Source organism: Cottoperca gobio, chromosome 18, assembly GCF_900634415.1.
Source record: "Cottoperca gobio chromosome 18, fCotGob3.1, whole genome shotgun sequence".
NCBI lineage: Eukaryota > Metazoa > Chordata > Actinopteri > Perciformes > Bovichtidae > Cottoperca > Cottoperca gobio.
Window position 1 is genome coordinate 13,792,725 of NC_041372.1, and position 16,758 is coordinate 13,809,482.

Genomic DNA, 16,758 nt, shown 5'->3' on the forward strand with positions numbered 1-16,758 from the left:
AACTGTAGCAGGTTGATAATACGTGTGTGTGTGTGTGTGTGTGTGTGGGCGTGTTCAAAGTCTAAAAAGCAACGCTGCGCTTAGGTGTGTGTGACTTGTGGCAGGAAGTTGGTGCAGATTTGGTTGCTGGTGGTCGAGAGAAATGAAAGTCAAAAAGAAGAGAAGTTGAAAGACTTGAATCTAGTTATTTATTTTATCATAAAGTACACATGAATGTAAAACACACACACGCTTTGTTAGTATATTTTATACTGTTTATTATATAGTTATTTTATTTGTTAGGATTAACACCCATGACTCTCCTGCTACATTTAAACCTAATAATCATTAATAAAACTAATTAATTGCTACATTTTGACTGGATTGTCATTATTTCTGAGCGTGTCAATCAAATTTAAAGGACCATCCCGGTGTTTTTCTTCTGGCTGTTGATCATTTACTAAATCTTGAGTGTACTTCACATCGCTGTTGATCATTTACTAAATCTTGAGTGTACTTCACATCGCTGTTGATCATTTTCTAAACCATACAATCAGTTTTTAGAGAAATTTTCTGACTTTACTCCCCAGTTTCTGTTCATTTAATGTATGAAGTGTGTGAAAATTAGCTTGCAAACACTTCAAAGATGTCTGTCTCGTTAGTATCAGTAATAATCAGCTCTGATGCTATTCGCTGGATTACTTCTGCCCTTCCAGCGTCTCCAGCACGGCTCTCATGATGGAGGCGACAGCCACGGCGCCGGGGTCGGGCAGGGTGATCCGCTCAGCTGCGATGTAGCTGGCTCGCCCCGCCCTCGCTGTGAGGTCACGGGTCGACTCCGCCCCCGAGGACGCTTTCTAGGATGACAGAGGGAGGGCAATAATAATAATAATAAAGTAATTTATCAACACACTGAAAATCAGTAATCGCTGCAGGAAGTAATAAAGAATACTGCACCTGCACAGCAGTCTGAAGTACAGCCATCTGGCCACCAGGTGGTGCTGTTTGTAGCTTCATCAGCTCATCCACAGCAGGACACAAAGCATCCAACTAGAGAGGGACAGAGATTATTCATTCATATTTTACTATAATATGTTAAACAGGAAATACATATCAAAGTAGAAACGATGGAAGAAAGTCGCAGAGAAATGAGAGAATAACTCACCATCGTTCTGTCTCCAACGTCAGCACCACCGTACCTGAATGACGATAGACATTACAGATAGTTTCCCAACTCGTTCTTCATTCATCCTTTTTATTATTGTTTAATTACCTTTATTGAGAAATTACTCAATAAAATGAATAACAATTGTTTATTAATTCATTAAATGACAAGAATAATGACAAAGGCGCATCACAAGCTTCTAGAACGCATCGTGAGTGACGAACAAATAGCTAAAAAGTCTTGCTTACCTCTTCATGGCCTGTGTCCCAGCATGCATTGCTGTAGCCCAGGCTGCAGCGTTGCTCTGCCCCTCAGTCACATGACCGGCCGCTGCCGTCAGGAACAGACTGTACAACTGACCGACACATGAAGAGAAGTGTGTGTGTGATTGTGTTGGTCAATTACCACTTTACGTCAAAATGTGTGGAACGTGTCAGAACCCACCGCTCCTGAAGACCCGCCCATCTTCTCCTGCACCAATCCAGCGAGGACTGATAGCAGTTGTGCGGGGCAACCAGGGACCACATGATCCCGGAGCCACTCCTGAATGGCTGAAAGAGCATTTTCACAATTAAGAGACTCCATCGCGCCTGTTCCTGGTCATCGCACTGCTGTGGAAACCTCCCACTGTTTCCTACCTCGAGCAGCCTGAGCGTGAGTGTTCCCACAGTCTCCGTCCCCCGAGGCACGGTCCAGCGCGTTGAGCTCTTCCTGCTTTTCCAACAGTGAGGAACAAACCTTCTCTAACACTTGACGCATCACAGGACTCTGCGGCCCTGGCAGAAACAAAAAACAGGCATGATGCTTTCCTCTTTAGTCTCGTTGAAACCATGATTTGACAGACAATCTTTCCTTTTGTCTCCGCTCCTCTAACATGTCACACAAACTCACCAGGTAACACACAGAGATACAACTAACCTTCAGAGTGTGTTTCCTCCGGTGGTCGTGTGCTCACATCTTGAGCTTCTGTGATGTAGCTGCGTCCGCTCACACACGCACTGCTGAGGTTTGGCCATGCGGCGGCGCTGGTCTTAGCATCTGCATGTATAATATTAATATTAATAATATTATATTGTTTTCAGCATCTTAATATCTATGTAAATATTTGAGAAAACAAGACATTTAAAGAAGTTCAACGGATGAATCCAGAAGATAATCCTTAGCTTCAGCGCTAACAGCCAGACGATGCTCACCAAACAGTCTCAGTGTTTCCTGGTCGGCCCTCATCAGGGTCAGAGACACTCCCGCCATCTCCAGTGATGTCATGAACGACCCCGACATCACCCTGGCGACCACCACTCCGCGACTCTCTGTAACCGTGGAAACATCGTCAGAGAGGTCAAAGGTCAAAGACAACTTTGCGAAGGGCAGTCTTTAACCTCTGGTGGCGTCAACGCCTTGTGCAAATGTTTCCATAGTTACCCAGACAGATGATGGCCGCCCGGGTCACCACAGCCATCTCCAGACAAGACAGAGCTCCCAGGTTGTTCACACACACAACCACACCGTCTCCTGTAGGAAAAAGGAAAAGAGTTCATCCTGCGCGCATTAAAGGTGGATATAAATAGAGATATATCACATTATACTCAGAGGACCTGACTTCAGAGGCAGATGTGATTGGCTGTCAGGGTTGGTCATGTGATCTATCACCGTCTTCACCACCTCATCTGCGGATGCCACCTGATCAACAGGATACATTACGTGGGAATATAAAGAGCTAACGGGTAGACAGAGTCACGTAAAGTGTACATTTAGGATGAATCACCTTTGACCTTTTGATTCCAGGTTCACCGTGGATCCCTGAGGAGGAAAACACATTTAGAAATAACCGTTTAAAAACTTACTTTTAGTTCACATTTAGCTATTTTATAACCAATTTATAGTGTAACGAGCAGAGCTCCATGTCTCCCCCCTCCCTCACCCAGTCCCGGCTCCATGTCTCCCCCCTCCCTCACCCAGTCCCGGCTCCATGTCTCCCCCCTCCCTCACCTAGTCCCAGCTCCATGTCTCCTGGCGGCAGGTCAAAAGAAGGCAGGCAGCCTGGAACGCTGCACGGAGACAGACTCACACCCAGTGTACCTGCAACACGCACACACACACACACACACACACACACACACACACACACACACACACACACACACACACACACACACACACACACACACACACACACACACACACACACACACACACACACACACACACACACACACACACACACTGAAAAGTATCCCAGTATTTCTACACAGATTTAAGCGAGTGAAGAAGAGACTCACCGATCCCCTTCAAAGCCTTTGTCACCTTGGAGACAATCTGGACCAATGAGCAGCCTTCTTCTGCTAAAGCACCTGCCAGCTGGGAGCAGATTTGAAAAGCAGGTGAGGTGCAACATCTTCATAAACAGAACAACAAATGTGTAGTCGGGCTGCACGACGAGAAGAGTAGGACATCTCCATTAATAACGTTGTTGTTGTTGTTTACCTTGTGTATGAAGACGGTGCCACACAAGCCTCTCCTGCCAGCTTTACTGGGTTGGTCAAAGGCGCAGTCCTCCGCGACTATCACCATGTCAACAGCGACGCCGTGGTTACGGGCCTGCTCTGCAGCCAATCCAAAGTTGAGGCGGTCGCCGGTGTAGTTCTTCACGATAAGAAGGACTCCGCACGCCCCTGTGGAGAGAGGAGGGTTGTTGTTTAAACGTTTTTGCAGAAATAATTACCTTTCCAGTCACATTTGCAGAATATTGTACTGCGAATAACGTTTATAAAATATAGCACCTTTCATAGAACAAGATCACAAAGTGCTTTACGAAAAAAAGACCATAAAACAATAAAAGAAAAAACAATAAAACATCAGCAACCACGGTCCTTACAAACACAATTACAATAAATAAATAATAATAATAATAATAATAATAATAATAAGCTTTATTTGTATAGCACCTTTCATACAAGGATTGCAGCCCAAAGTGCTTCACAGCAAAAACATAAATTAGTACAAAGTTATACAGAACATAATCACAGTGTTGATGTAAATGTGAAATAGCATTAAAAATAGTATTAAAAAGCAGAATAGAAATAGTAAATAGTATTAAAAATAGTATTATAAATAATATTAAATAGCAGAATAGAAATAGTAAATAGCATTAAAAATAGCATTAAAAATAGTATTATAAATAGTATCAAATAGCAGAATAAAAACAGTAAATAGCATTAAAAATAGTATTATAAATAGTATTAAATAGCAGAATAGAAATAGTAAATAGTATTAAAAATAGTATTATAAATAATATTAAATAGCAGAATAGAAATAGTAAATAGCATTAAAAATAGCATTAAAAATAGTATTATAAATAGTATCAAATAGCAGAATAAAAACAGTAAATAGCATTAAAAATAGTATTATAAATAGTATTAAATAGCAGAATAAAAATAGTAAATAGCATTAAAAATAGTATTATAAATAGTATTAAATAGCAGAATAAAAACAGTAAAAGTGGAAAAGGCTAATAATTAGATAAAATAGCTGCTTTAATAAAAGTATTTAAAGTGGCATAAAGTAGCAGCATTAAAGAGTGTATAAAATATCACCATTAAAAGGCTAAAAAGTGAAGAGATATGTTTTTAGCTTACTTTTGAAAATATTGAGAGAGCTACATAAATAACAGATTAATCAACAACCAGCTCTCAGAAAGCCAAACAATGCACCCCCCCCCCCCCCCTGCAGTAAATCACCTGCATTGTGCAAGCAGAGGATGGCAGCCAGGATGCTGGCAGGAGGTGGAGACGCGAATACTCCACCTGCTACAGCCGCTGACAGCATACCTGCACCGAGATAACCTGGAGACACACCGAGAGGGAGGGGGGAGGGGGGGGGGAGGGAGTCAGATGTGAAAAATAAAAGCTGGAGATAATTAAAAGGGACTTCATTTAAAAATATAAAAGTCCTACCGCCGTGTGCGGGCTCGTGTCCCGACCCCCCTCCTGACAGCAGGGCCACTTTACCCCTCAGGTTGTGCAGGTCGGAGCGGAGCACCACCCTGTGGCCCTTCAGCAGAGAGAGGCCCCCGCAGGCCCGCACAAGGCCGCAGAGAGCCTCGTCCACACAGCTGTCGGCCGAGTTGATCAACTTCCTTTTGGGCTGCGAGAGAGAAACAAAGAACATACAGCGTTTATAATAAGCTCCTATATTTCATGCTCTTTCATCATAATAATAATAACACACACACACACACACACACACACACACACACACACACACACACACACACACACACACACACACACACACACACACACAGTAAATTAAAGTTTACAGAAGCTGCACAATACATTTGATCTGCAACAACAACAACAGAGTATAAAATGTTGGAGTTACAGCGATTCCTTCAGTTCCGATATGACTTCATGGACTCTGAACCTTTTGAGTAACATGTGTGCAAAGCAACCCGAACCACCGAACCACCAAACCACTCTCACATTCACACTCAGAGAGAGTCGCAGCTCAGTGCACATCTGCACAGATCCTCCAACATGTCTCTTTTACCTCCATTTCAACTCCTCTCGCTTCTTCTCCCTTCCGACAGCAGGTAGGTTCAACCAGAGAAGTTGGATAAATCAGAGTTTGCAAGGATGATACCGGATGTAATGCCTACAAAATAAAAGCGTATGGTGTATCTAATTATATATATTTTTATAAAGCTTACATTTTTTATTTATAATTCATTTAATTGATCGAACTCACTGTATTTATTCATTTAATTACACCTTTTAAACAAATAAAAATAGACTATAAAAGGCATGTTTAATTTTCAGAGACACATTTAAAGTGATTTACACAAAACATCCCAATCATCGAAACAAAGTGCAAAACAGAGTGAATACAATTAATATAAAACTAAAACAAGTTAAAATAAGAGAAGAAGTAAGAAATTAATCATTATTTGTATTATTATTATTAGTAATAATAATAATAATAATAATAATAATAATAATAATAATATATATATCATCATCATCATCATCATCATCATCATCATAATATATAATAATATAATATATATATATATATATCATTGTTCATAATAGTTTCCTCCTTCATGAAACATTAGTGTCCCTCTTCTAACAAGCGAAACTCCGCTCACTCGGGCTGCTCTGTGAACACATCCAACCAACCCTCTGGTTCCTCCTGCATGACGCACGGAGCCCAACAAGTCCGCTCAGCTCAGCTCGGCTCAGCTCAGCTCGGAACCGTCCAGAGCAACATGCAGGATGGCGAGTGTGGAGACAGCCGCCGAACACGAACGCATCCTGCGGGAGATCGAGAGCACAGACACCAACTGCATCGGGCCGACCCTCCGGTGAGTAACCCCCCCGGCGGGTTGTCCCGGGTTTGTCCCAGAGAAAGCAGCTGAACCCCGGCGTCACCCAGCTGGGGAGAGCGGCTAGCTGTGATTAGCACCAAGTTAGCAACTCCTCTCAGCTCGCTCAAAACTTTACCTCACATGTGTCCATTATCGGACAGCTAGCAGGCTAACTTTAGCAAACACGAAAGCTAGCTGATTAGCATAATGGACACAGGTGTGTAAACCCGCGCAGTGAGTCGTGGTGGTCTAACGTTTCAGACCTGACACTGTCCTTTTTTTAAATTAGGTTTGTCAACTTATTCAGAAGCATTTGAGCAACTTAGGCTAACGTAAGCTAACTTGGCTAACTAACTAATTGACATTCTGCGCACTGGTGTCACAACTTACAAAGAGGGTCGGGGTCGCTTCCGGTAGCTAAGCCCTCTCTGTTTGCTAAATGAGGGTCGTGTTTGTCACCCAAGTTCGTCCATTTATTTGGAGGAGTTGTGTTTGCTTAGTATTGCCAGTTAGCCTGCTAGGTGGTTAGCAACATTGAAGATATATCAAGGAGTGTCAAGTGCAGCAGCAGCAGCCCTGCCTCTCTGTGTGTGTGTGTGTGTGTGTGTGTGTGAGTGAGTGAGTGAGTGTGTGTGAATGAGACCCGCAGCTCCACCTATAGTGCACCCAGAAAGCCACTGGTTGTGATTTGTCATGTGTCTTGAATGCTTATGAGTGTTGCTCAACAGTTTTGGTGCAACATGCACTGACAGGCTGAATGACTTTTCTGTTCATGTGGGTGTTTGTGCCAGGCTCTGTGGTTTCACATCCTATTAGTTCGTAGGGAGAGGATGCAGAACTACTTCAGCTGGGTTTGAAATGGGTCAAAGAAGACATGAATGAAGACACTGTTGTAGTATATCTTTGCTCATGTGGAATACACATGTATGTATTCCAGACTTTATACGCCAGACCCCCCAAAAATACAGAGGACACAGTCTGTTTTGCAATTTGTTGAGTCTACTGCATGACATTTAAAAAGGACCTTCCTTATTGGCCCTCTTAGAATAAACCGTGTCATTAGCCAGAGGTCTTTGAACTGATTGTCCAAAGCGGAAATAGTTAGTGTATGAACAAGGAAATGCAACAGAGGAAAGGTGTGTGTGTGTGTGTGTGTGTGTGTGTGTGTGTGTGTGTGTGTGTGTGTGTGTGTGTGTGTGTGTGTGTGTGTGTGTTCTTGTCTCCCTATTTACGCTTTTTCTTTAGGCCAATGCCTCATGGGAGGTGAGTGTGTGTGTGTGTGTGTGTGTGTGTGTGTTTGCAATAGCCTGCTGAAGATCCATTTGTCACATGACTTGACATCTTTGTGTGACACCTAGCTGCCACATTCTCCTCTCTGTGTGTGTGTGTGTGTGTGTGTGTGTGTGTGTGTGGTGTTTTGTGCCTCGGGCCGACAAGCAGACAGCAAGAATACATATTTCTGCCTTCACACACACCGCTGTGTGATGTTTCACCTCTTCCAGCTTCCTGCTTCTGTCACACTGAGTCTCAGTATTTCCAGTCACACACACTTCAACTATAATAACACAATCTATGTTTGGAACTGTCAGCTACATCATGAGCTGTATTTAGCCCAGAGTGGAGTTTCAAAGACGATGATGAAGGATGTAACTGTTGGATTATGTGTATACGTATCTGGATGCTGTGTTTAGCCCTCATCCTTAGACTTATGAGTTCTGTTAAGCACATGTTGTACAGAGATAAATGTTTGCTCCGCTGCTGGATTCCTTTTCCTTTTGTTTGTCCGTGTGTGAGGCCAGCGACGGGAAACAACAATACAATAAATAACCTTTCTTGACCGATAGTAGCTGTGAATTATGAACGTGCCGGTGCTAACCTTTCAGTTGTTCCTGTCTCAGGAATAGTTTTTTGTTGGGCTGCAACAGAATATTTTTAACCATTGATTGATTTGAAATACATTTTCCCATTTATAAAAATAATAATAGAAAATAATAATAAAAATAAATAAATAATAATAACAAATAATAATTAATAATAATAAATAAAAACGTCACCTTATCTCTGTAAATATTGAAAAAGAAAAGATCTTTGAGTATTTTAATTACAGTAGCTGTAATCAACACGTTACAGATCTTTACTTGCTAAATACCTAAAATTATGAGTCACTACAGTACGTGTAAGTTGACTGAAGTATGCAAGATGTTTTATTTTAGAGCTGAAATAATCATTCGATTGTTATTAATTATTGTTAAACGATTTTCTTAATTAATCATGTCGGTATTTATAACACTTACAATTCTCTGATTCAAACTCCTCAAATGTGAATGTTTGTCCTGGAACTTTAGTCTTTGACTGTAAAGAAAACATCAGCTCAGGTTTCACTATTTTCGGGACCAAACGGTTAATTGAGAAATTATCTTTGCGTTTTTCTCCTGCAGCAGCAGGAGTGTACAGGTTTAGGCCGGCTGCAGAATTCCTCCCTGACAGCAGCAGAACTGATCAGTCAGCCAACTCCCTCAAACATTCACCAAGTCAGGATCTGTCCACGTGTTCCTCTGCAGTATGTGGAGGGGTTCATTATTGTTGTTCTGTATTTCTTTAGCACTACGCACAGCTAGAACAAATATATAATCAGTCAGTAAAGTAAGCGTTAGCTCGGTCAACAAAGCCCCGAAATGAGTACTAACTGTACAAATACAGAATCACACACACTCTCGCTGTGTGTGCATGCGTGATTTATCTGCATCTCTGTCGGGTCATATTGGAATCAAATATAAGTTACATCATCACAAGAACAGGCACCAAAAGATAAGCAGTTTGGAGAAGCGTTTAAATGCCTGTGGGGTGATCAGCATGTGTGTGATATCTAAGATATCAGGAACAACAATAATCAGAGGATTTGTGTCTTTCTGTTTTCATTCCCCCTCCGAGTTCTTCTGTTTTTAGTTCTCGCTCCAACAGCAATCATTCTGAGAAACTCTCTCGCATTACGCTGACGATCTGGAGCGATGAAAGAGTGACATCGTGGAGAGATTAGAAACACAGAGAGAGACATATGAGTCCATGACGGAGCACTTCTCCTCACTGTCTCTGTGTGAAGGATCTGTGAGCAGCAGAAACATTTAGAATCGATAATGGAAATGATTGTTGGTTTGCAGCCCTTATCTGATCTCCTAGTGGACGCAGTTACTGTGTTGGGTTTTGATTAAGTGTTTATAAGGATGAGAGGTGACATCACCAGCATCCAGTCAAGAAATGACTTCAAGGCGTTCAGTTTATAGCAACATGCAACAGAGAAAAGCTGCAACTAACACTTCTTTTGGTATTTCTTACATACTTGCATGTTTATTTGTTATTCCAACTATATAAGATATAGCTTAAAGAGTTAAAGAATCAAAACATTATAAAGAAAACAAAAATATCAAAAGTGCAGAAATGTGTGATTTTGTGCTGCAGACAAAAAAAGTGTGTGTGTTTTCACTCTGTCCCTGTTAAGTGCTCGTGTGTGTTTGGTTGTCTCACGCGTAGTTCTGCTGGACAGTTAAACCAAAGTTTAAGTCAGTGCACAAAGTGTATTAAACTGCTATCAACCGGGGACAGTGTGCACAAAGTGTATTAAAACTGCCATCAACCGGGAACAGTGTGCACAAAGTGTATTAAACTGCCATCAACCGGGAACAGTGCACAAAGTGTATTAAACTGCCATCAACCGGGGACAGTGCACAAAGTGTATTAAACTGCCATCAACCGGGGACAGTGTGCACAAAGTGTATTAAACTTCCATCAACCGGGGACAGTGTGCACAAAGTGTATTAAACTGCCATCAACCGGGGACAGTGCACAAAGTGTATTAAACTGCCATCAACCGGGGACAGTGGCACAAAGTGTATTAAACTGCCATCAACCGGGGACAGTGCACAAAGTGTATTAAACTGCCATCAACCGGGAACAGTGTGCACAAAGTGTATTAAACTGCCATCAACCGGGGACAGTGTGCACAAAGTGTATTAAACTTCCATCAACCGGGAACAGTGTGCACAAAGTGTATTAAACTGCCATCAACCGGGGACAGTGTGCACAAAGTGTATTAAACTGCCATCAACCGGGAACAGTGTGCACAAAGTGTATTAAACTGCCATCAACCGGGAACAGTGTGCACAAAGTGTATTAAACTGCCATCAACCGGGAACAGTGTGCACAAAGTGTATTAAACTGCCATCAACCGGGAACAGTGTGCACAAAGTGGAACAAAAGAACATTAATGCTGTGTTTCAGTCTGTTTTCGGTGTTCAGAGTCGTTGTATTATTATATTTACTAAATATTTATACATAAATGACTAATAATATAATTAATGGATAAAAGTTTCATTTGAGTGTAACTGTTGAAATATTGCAATAAATGAAAAATCATTTTAATCGCATTGTGATTTGATTTCAGCCACGTTGCAGCTCTGGGTGGAATACTCTCACATTTCAGACATTTAGCATATTAGTTCAGCAGGGTGTGTGTGTGTGTGTGTGTGTGTGTCTGTAGGGAGTAACTTGCCACAAACTTGTTACAGCCCACACACACACACACACACACACACACACACACACACACACACACACACCCTGCTGAGTCATCAGTCTGTACTTGGGAAGACACACCAACACACATTTATTCATACACTGTTAGGGGTTCGTGTACTCGTCTTAAGTGGGTTAAGATCCTATTTAGCCAACACACACACACACACACACACAGCTGTTTACAATGATGTCATAACTCGGAGCAGCTTTCGTGAACCTTTTCGTGTCAGTGCTCTTTGCTTTCAAACTTTTAGACAGGACTTTCTGTCACTGAAGCCTTGATGGTTCTTCTAATAGTGACACTATGAATACATCATGCTCGACATGTGTTGCTTTATAGCAGATGCTGCTTCCTGTTTTCAGATATCTGACCGTGAACAAGCTTCGAATGACAACATGTGAAGTTAAGACTCTCGTTTGTTTCCTATTTGCTTACACGCTCGTATGCAAAGCGTTTAGATATTCATTTATTTATCCACACAGCTGCCATGAACACACAAACAAAAGAGGTGAAAGTCTGCAGCGTTTCACAAGAAACAACAAACATCAGAGAACACTTTGACAAAGTAAGAGATGTTTTTTGGGTTATCCCTTTTAATGATCAGAAGCCGCACACTGCAGCTGGAAACAGACGTGTGAAGGAGCAAAGAAATCCTCTGGGTGTCGCACGGTGCCAGGCAGCAGTGTGTGTGAGTGGAACAGTCACCGCTAACACACATGCTGAGCTCTACACAGGAAACCAGCTGTGAGGAGACTTCACAGGAGAACACCGGCTGCTATTGTTCACCAAAAAGCAACATGGCTGAATTATGATCGAAGTGTTGATACAACTAATTATTAGTTAATCTACTTGTGCGTTCATATTACCGTAATTTTCGGACTATAAGCCGCACCTGACTATAAGCCGCAGACGCTAAATTGACTGATGTGTATGTAGCCGGTCTGTAGCTGACACCACGATCGACTCTGCGTTGTGTTGTGTAGAACCAGGAAATAACGATGGAGAACTTCTGCCTGTTCAATCAGCATTTATTGTCTCTGACCGTTGGTGTTTTCCTTAATTTGTCCATAAATTACCGTTGAAACAGAAGAAACACATGGAAGTCATCATCATACGGTAACTCCACAGTCGGGGTTTTTGGACATGCACCCCTCTCTTCAGCGTATCCTTCTTTCCGTCTCCCGAAAAAGTGGCGCGAACCCCCAGAAAGTGCCGGTTTCAGGAGTATCAACATAAAAGCATATTTAACAAAATAAGACTCCTCGAAATAAATATATATATTTCCATAATGAGGGTGTCTCACACACTGCCTCGCTCTCGTAATGTCCGTCTGTCTCTCGTACCACTCGCTACTTTTGCGCGCTCTTTCCCTGCATCCGGTGGACTGTAACCTGTAAAATCCATAGATTTAGGAATTCCCCTAGTGGCCGTTAGCTGTAAAAATCCATAGATAAGCCGCACTGTTATATAAGCCGCAGGGTCGCAAAATGGGGAAAAAGTCGCGGCTTATAGTCCGGAAATTACGGTACATCCTCATTCATCTGCTCAGCATCTGTTTATCAGCCAGTGATTTTACAATGTCTGTCGAAGGCTGTGTGTACACGTGAGTCTGCGTGTGTGTGTGTGTGTGTGTGTGTGATTCTGTGAGTGTGTGTACGTGAGTCTGTGTGTGTGTACGTGAGTCTTTGTGTGTGTGTGTACGTGAGTCTTTGTGTGTGTGTGTACGTGTCTGTGTCTGTCTGTACGTGAGTGTGTGTAGGTGAGTCTGTGTGTCTGTCTGTACGTGAGTGTGTGTGTGTGTGTGTGTACGTGAGTGTGTGTGTGTGTGTACGTGAGTGTACGTGAGTGTGTCTGTGTCTGTACGTGTCTGTGTGTCTGTGTGTGTGTGTGTGTGTGTGTGTGTGTGTGTGTCTAAAGAAAGCACTTTGTGGCGTCAGACCTGCGCTCTATTGTACACGTTGGGCATTTCCTGGTCAACAGGAAGAAGGGTGGGAGATTCAAGGTGTGTGTGTGTGTGTGTGTGTGTGTGTGTGTGTGTGTGTGTGTGTGTGTGTGTGTGTGTGTGTGTGTGTGTGTGTGTGTGTGTGTGTGTGTGTGTGTGTGTGTGTGTGTGTGTGTGTGTGTGTGAGAGAACACAGGAAGAACTGTGATCTGTATTACAGAGAAGACTTGTAAACAAGAATGTTGTTTTCTACATCTGTACACGTGTGAGAGCAGCAGTTTGATAAACGATTTAAAGCTGCACGATATGAGGAACATATTCAATATGTGCTGACGCTGCTGAATATTACGATACCGATACTAGAGATTGATTTTAGATACACGGCATGCTGTCGGTTTGCTCCTGTGTCACGCTCAGCAACACTTTAACTGCTTTTAGTCCGCAGACAGCAGCTCTGTGTCGGGCTGATGAAGCGTCACTCTGTGCTTCCTGATGTGTGTGTGTGTGTGTGTGTGTGTGTGGATGGAAACTGGATATGAAATAACTGAACATGAGAGTAAATGATGCACACTGTGGCCCCATTATTTAATGTACAAAGGAAAGAGAGGAGATGCTCACAAAGAAATGTCTGGGAGAAATAAAAAGGACTTTAGATGACTGGAAACAGTCATAAACATTATACATTATAATTTCACAGTCCATAAAGGACACACTGTGTGTTATTATATGTAGTGGGAATTGGGACGCAGCATTTCCCTTGTTGACCTGCCCTAAAGCAAGTCATTGAAGTGGAAAACACCCAAGTGCACGAACTCAATGGAAGCAGCAATGTAACACCGCCCCCTGATGGACGCGCTTGGTAGATGCACTCATTCCACCGCTGGATGCTCCACCTCAGTCTCCCTTTACTTCCTTGTTCCTCCTTTTCTCTTTCACTTAAAGAGCATTTATTAAGTCTTCTTTAATGCTTCACTTAGGTCGGTGTACGACGGTCGGGAACATGGCCTCTTTATGGAGAAGCTGGACGTGCGGATCAGGAACCACGACCGAGAGATCGAGAAGATGTGTAACCATCACTTCCAGGGGTTCGTCGACTCCATCACGGAGCTGCTCAAAGTGCGAGGGGAGGCGCAGAAACTGAAGGTAACAAAGCTGCGCAGACATGGAATAAACGGATGGATGTGAAGATGGAGGGATGCTCCAAGATTACAAGATTGACTCTTTCCTCTGATGTGCTTGTTGTTTCTCTCAGAGTCAGGTGACTGAGACCAACAGGCATCTTCAGGAAGGTGGCAAAGAGGTAAGCTAATATCAGTTCTGTCCAATCAGGACGTGTTTCTGGAGACTTCGTCACTAATGCGTCCTCCTCTCCTCAGCTCATGAGCTCTATGGAGGAGCTGCAACAGTGTCGAGTGCAACAGAGAAACATCGCAACCACCATAGACAAACTGACGCACTGCTTACCAGGTAACACCAGTCCTTACAGTCTGTTGAAGGTGAATCTGTTTCCACAATAATAATTCATGTTATTAATGCAAATGAATCTTTCTCTGCTTTCCTCAGTGTTGGAGATGTACAGCAGACTCCAGGAGCAGATGAGTGCCAAAAGGTACGTTAATGATTCCGTTCCTTTTGGGTGTGTAGATGATATGTTCTGCAAAACCTGACCCTGCAGACAACACTGAAGGTTGTTGTTGAGAAAGATGCCTGAAGATGGTTCAGCTGGTAGGTATGGACTGGAACACACAGTAAAACCCATTGATGACGTATGTCTAACTCTTCAGCGTCTCATTGGCTACACGATGCGTCAGTCATCAGGAGACTGGGCTGCTGCTGGCCCCGTCTGTAAACAAAAGAAGAGGGGCTGGCACTTCCTTATCAAGTTGGCACTCATTGACTCTTGATGGCTGTAGATAACGCACGGAAGCTCCGATTGGCTCAAATTAGGTGTCAATCAAAAGGTCAGAGTTCGGCATCCGTCTTAGAAGCGTTGAAACAGCGCTGAGCGCTAGAGATATCCTGTGTTTCCCTTGTATGGTCACAGAATTGTACACATCCATCAGCTGATTTCAAGGATTGCAACAGCTGTTCATGGGCTTTTATCAATGTGACGATGTTCGAGATGGATATGTTTTACTGGAAACGATCGTGTGGACCTCTCAATGACGCAGGAAGTGTTTGTTTATTATTATTATTACTGATTATAGGATTATGATGAGAATTCATAGGTGAGTTGGCTCAAAGTTATGTGTTTGATTGTGAGTGTGCTTGCTTGTGTGAGATGCCTACTGTACTCGCTGTTTTGCTCACTAAATAGACGAGATTCTAAGCTTTCGAACGGGCCGTCCACCTGTTAAAAGGTTAAGAACGTTTGGTGCATCTCCGATTCTCCTTTAAGTGACGGGAAGCAACAGGAGATGTAGTATGTGAGAGGAACCAAAAGAGTCTTAAGGTTATTATCCAATGTTCTGTGTCTCCTTTAATATGCATTTGAATATTAATCTTATTAGTAAGTGTTGCACTTTGATCATGCTGCCTTGTATGTTAACTAGCAGCCACTAGGTGGAGCCAGAGCGCTTGGTGTTGGTACTCAAGTCTCTTCCCTCCCTGCCCTCGGCCTGACCTGCAGACAGGAGTCTGGCTGCTCGTAGATTTGTCGTTTGTTTGTGTGTTTTTCTGCTTCTCTCTGTCCTGCGGCTGCCGGGCACACGGAGAGCAGGGAGAGGTCAGCCAACAACGACCGCTCCTCGAGAGAGAAAGCGTGTGTGTGAGATGCCGTGCAGTGAAGTATCGTGTTGCCAAAGATCCCTGAGGTGTATGAGCGTGTATGTTTGTGCTTGTAGATGTGTGTTTTTGATTGCCTTTAGTCGTGCATCTGACCGTCAGGACGTTGTTTTATTGCTGGTAGTTCTGCAAGTGTCTCCTCTCATAACCAGAAACTACCAGGTTCAATCAGCATCTGCACGGTCCTGAGTTAAGTTAAGTTAAGTTCATAAGAAATCAACTGATTGTGTGTGTGTGTGTGTGTTAGATACTACCCGGCGCTGCGGACCTTGGAGCAGCTTGAGCATACGTGTCTTCCCAGGGCAGGCCAGTACCGGTTCTGCTCCATTATGGCGGAAAACATCCCTAAACTGAGGACACAGATCCGCGACACGGCGATGACGCAACTGAGAGACTTCCTGGAGAGCATCCGGAAACACTCTGACAAGATAGGAGAGACCGCCATCAAACAGGTAAAGTGTGTGTGTGTGTGTGTGTGTGTGTGTGTGTGTGTGTGTGTGTGTGTGTGTGTGTGTGTGTGTGTGTGTGTGTGTGTGTGTGTGTGTGTGTGTGTGTGTGTGTAGGCGCTGCAGGAGGCTTGTCAATGAACACACACACTCACTGCTTTTCAGCACTTACCTAATTGTTTTCCGAGGCCGTGGAAGTTACACGCGAGTGTGTGTTTGTGTGTTTTGTGGTATCCACCGCTCAAAGCGAGGCCTCTTGTTTATTTGTGTGCCTCCATTATTCGGGGAATGCTGCTCCGTGGGTTTTCAGGATGAAGGGGGGGGGGGAAGGAGGAAGGAGGGGTCGACGACAGACAGATGAGCGGATGGAGACTCTGAGGAAAGTGTCTGCGCAGTCCATTGTGTCGTTTATTATAATCACAGACTCTCACAATTGGTAAATACTGAATCGTCACGTGGTCTGAGACTCTTTCTGCCCACATTCTCCTGCAGCACCAAAGTCGG

General features: G+C 43.2%; 2 protein-coding genes across 5 annotated transcripts in view; one reads left to right on the plus strand and one right to left on the minus strand.

The window, feature by feature from the left end:
* Positions 1-174: 174 nt before the first annotated feature.
* tkfc (triokinase/FMN cyclase) lies at positions 175-7,009 on the minus strand. 4 transcript variants are annotated; one of them, XM_029454910.1, is made up of 18 exons: positions 6,900-7,009; positions 5,693-5,797; positions 5,098-5,287; positions 4,882-4,986; positions 3,629-3,816; positions 3,424-3,502; positions 3,134-3,223; positions 2,910-2,944; positions 2,740-2,824; positions 2,567-2,656; positions 2,338-2,454; positions 2,063-2,182; positions 1,783-1,920; positions 1,589-1,695; positions 1,393-1,499; positions 1,145-1,178; positions 937-1,029; positions 175-836 (listed from the first exon to the last, which is right to left on the minus strand). In XM_029454910.1, the coding sequence occupies exons 2-18, from the start codon at positions 5,696-5,698 to the stop codon at positions 678-680; spliced, it is 1,743 nt and encodes a 580-aa protein (XP_029310770.1). In that variant the 5' UTR covers positions 5,699-5,797; positions 6,900-7,009; the 3' UTR covers positions 175-677. The 4 variants fall into 4 exon arrangements, with proteins under 4 accessions (XP_029310770.1, XP_029310772.1, XP_029310769.1 ...); XM_029454912.1 differs by lacking the exon at positions 6,900-7,009 and adding an exon at positions 6,322-6,442; XM_029454909.1 differs by lacking the exon at positions 6,900-7,009 and adding an exon at positions 6,291-6,426.
* Positions 6,376-16,758, plus strand: part of LOC115024039 (exocyst complex component 6B-like) — an 11,346-nt gene continuing 963 nt past the window's right edge. Inside the window, exons 1-7 of the mRNA XM_029455417.1 lie at positions 6,376-6,506; positions 14,002-14,167; positions 14,277-14,324; positions 14,401-14,491; positions 14,588-14,633; positions 15,232-15,252; positions 16,056-16,260. Coding sequence (XP_029311277.1) covers positions 6,418-6,506; positions 14,002-14,167; positions 14,277-14,324; positions 14,401-14,491; positions 14,588-14,633; positions 15,232-15,252; positions 16,056-16,260 — 666 coding nt within the window. The 5' untranslated portion in view covers positions 6,376-6,417. The remainder of the gene's footprint in view (positions 6,507-14,001; positions 14,168-14,276; positions 14,325-14,400; positions 14,492-14,587; positions 14,634-15,231; positions 15,253-16,055; positions 16,261-16,758) is intronic.

Excerpts from the sequence above, each read along its gene's own strand:
- tkfc (XM_029454910.1), bottom strand. Across the intron at positions 2,945-3,133 it reads AGACATGGAGCTGGGACTAG|GGATCCACGGTGAACCTGGA; the intron begins GTGAGGGAGGGG and ends TTTCCTCCTCAG. Across the intron at positions 2,455-2,566 it reads GGCGGCCATCATCTGTCTGG|AGAGTCGCGGAGTGGTGGTC; the intron begins GTAACTATGGAA and ends CCACGGTTACAG.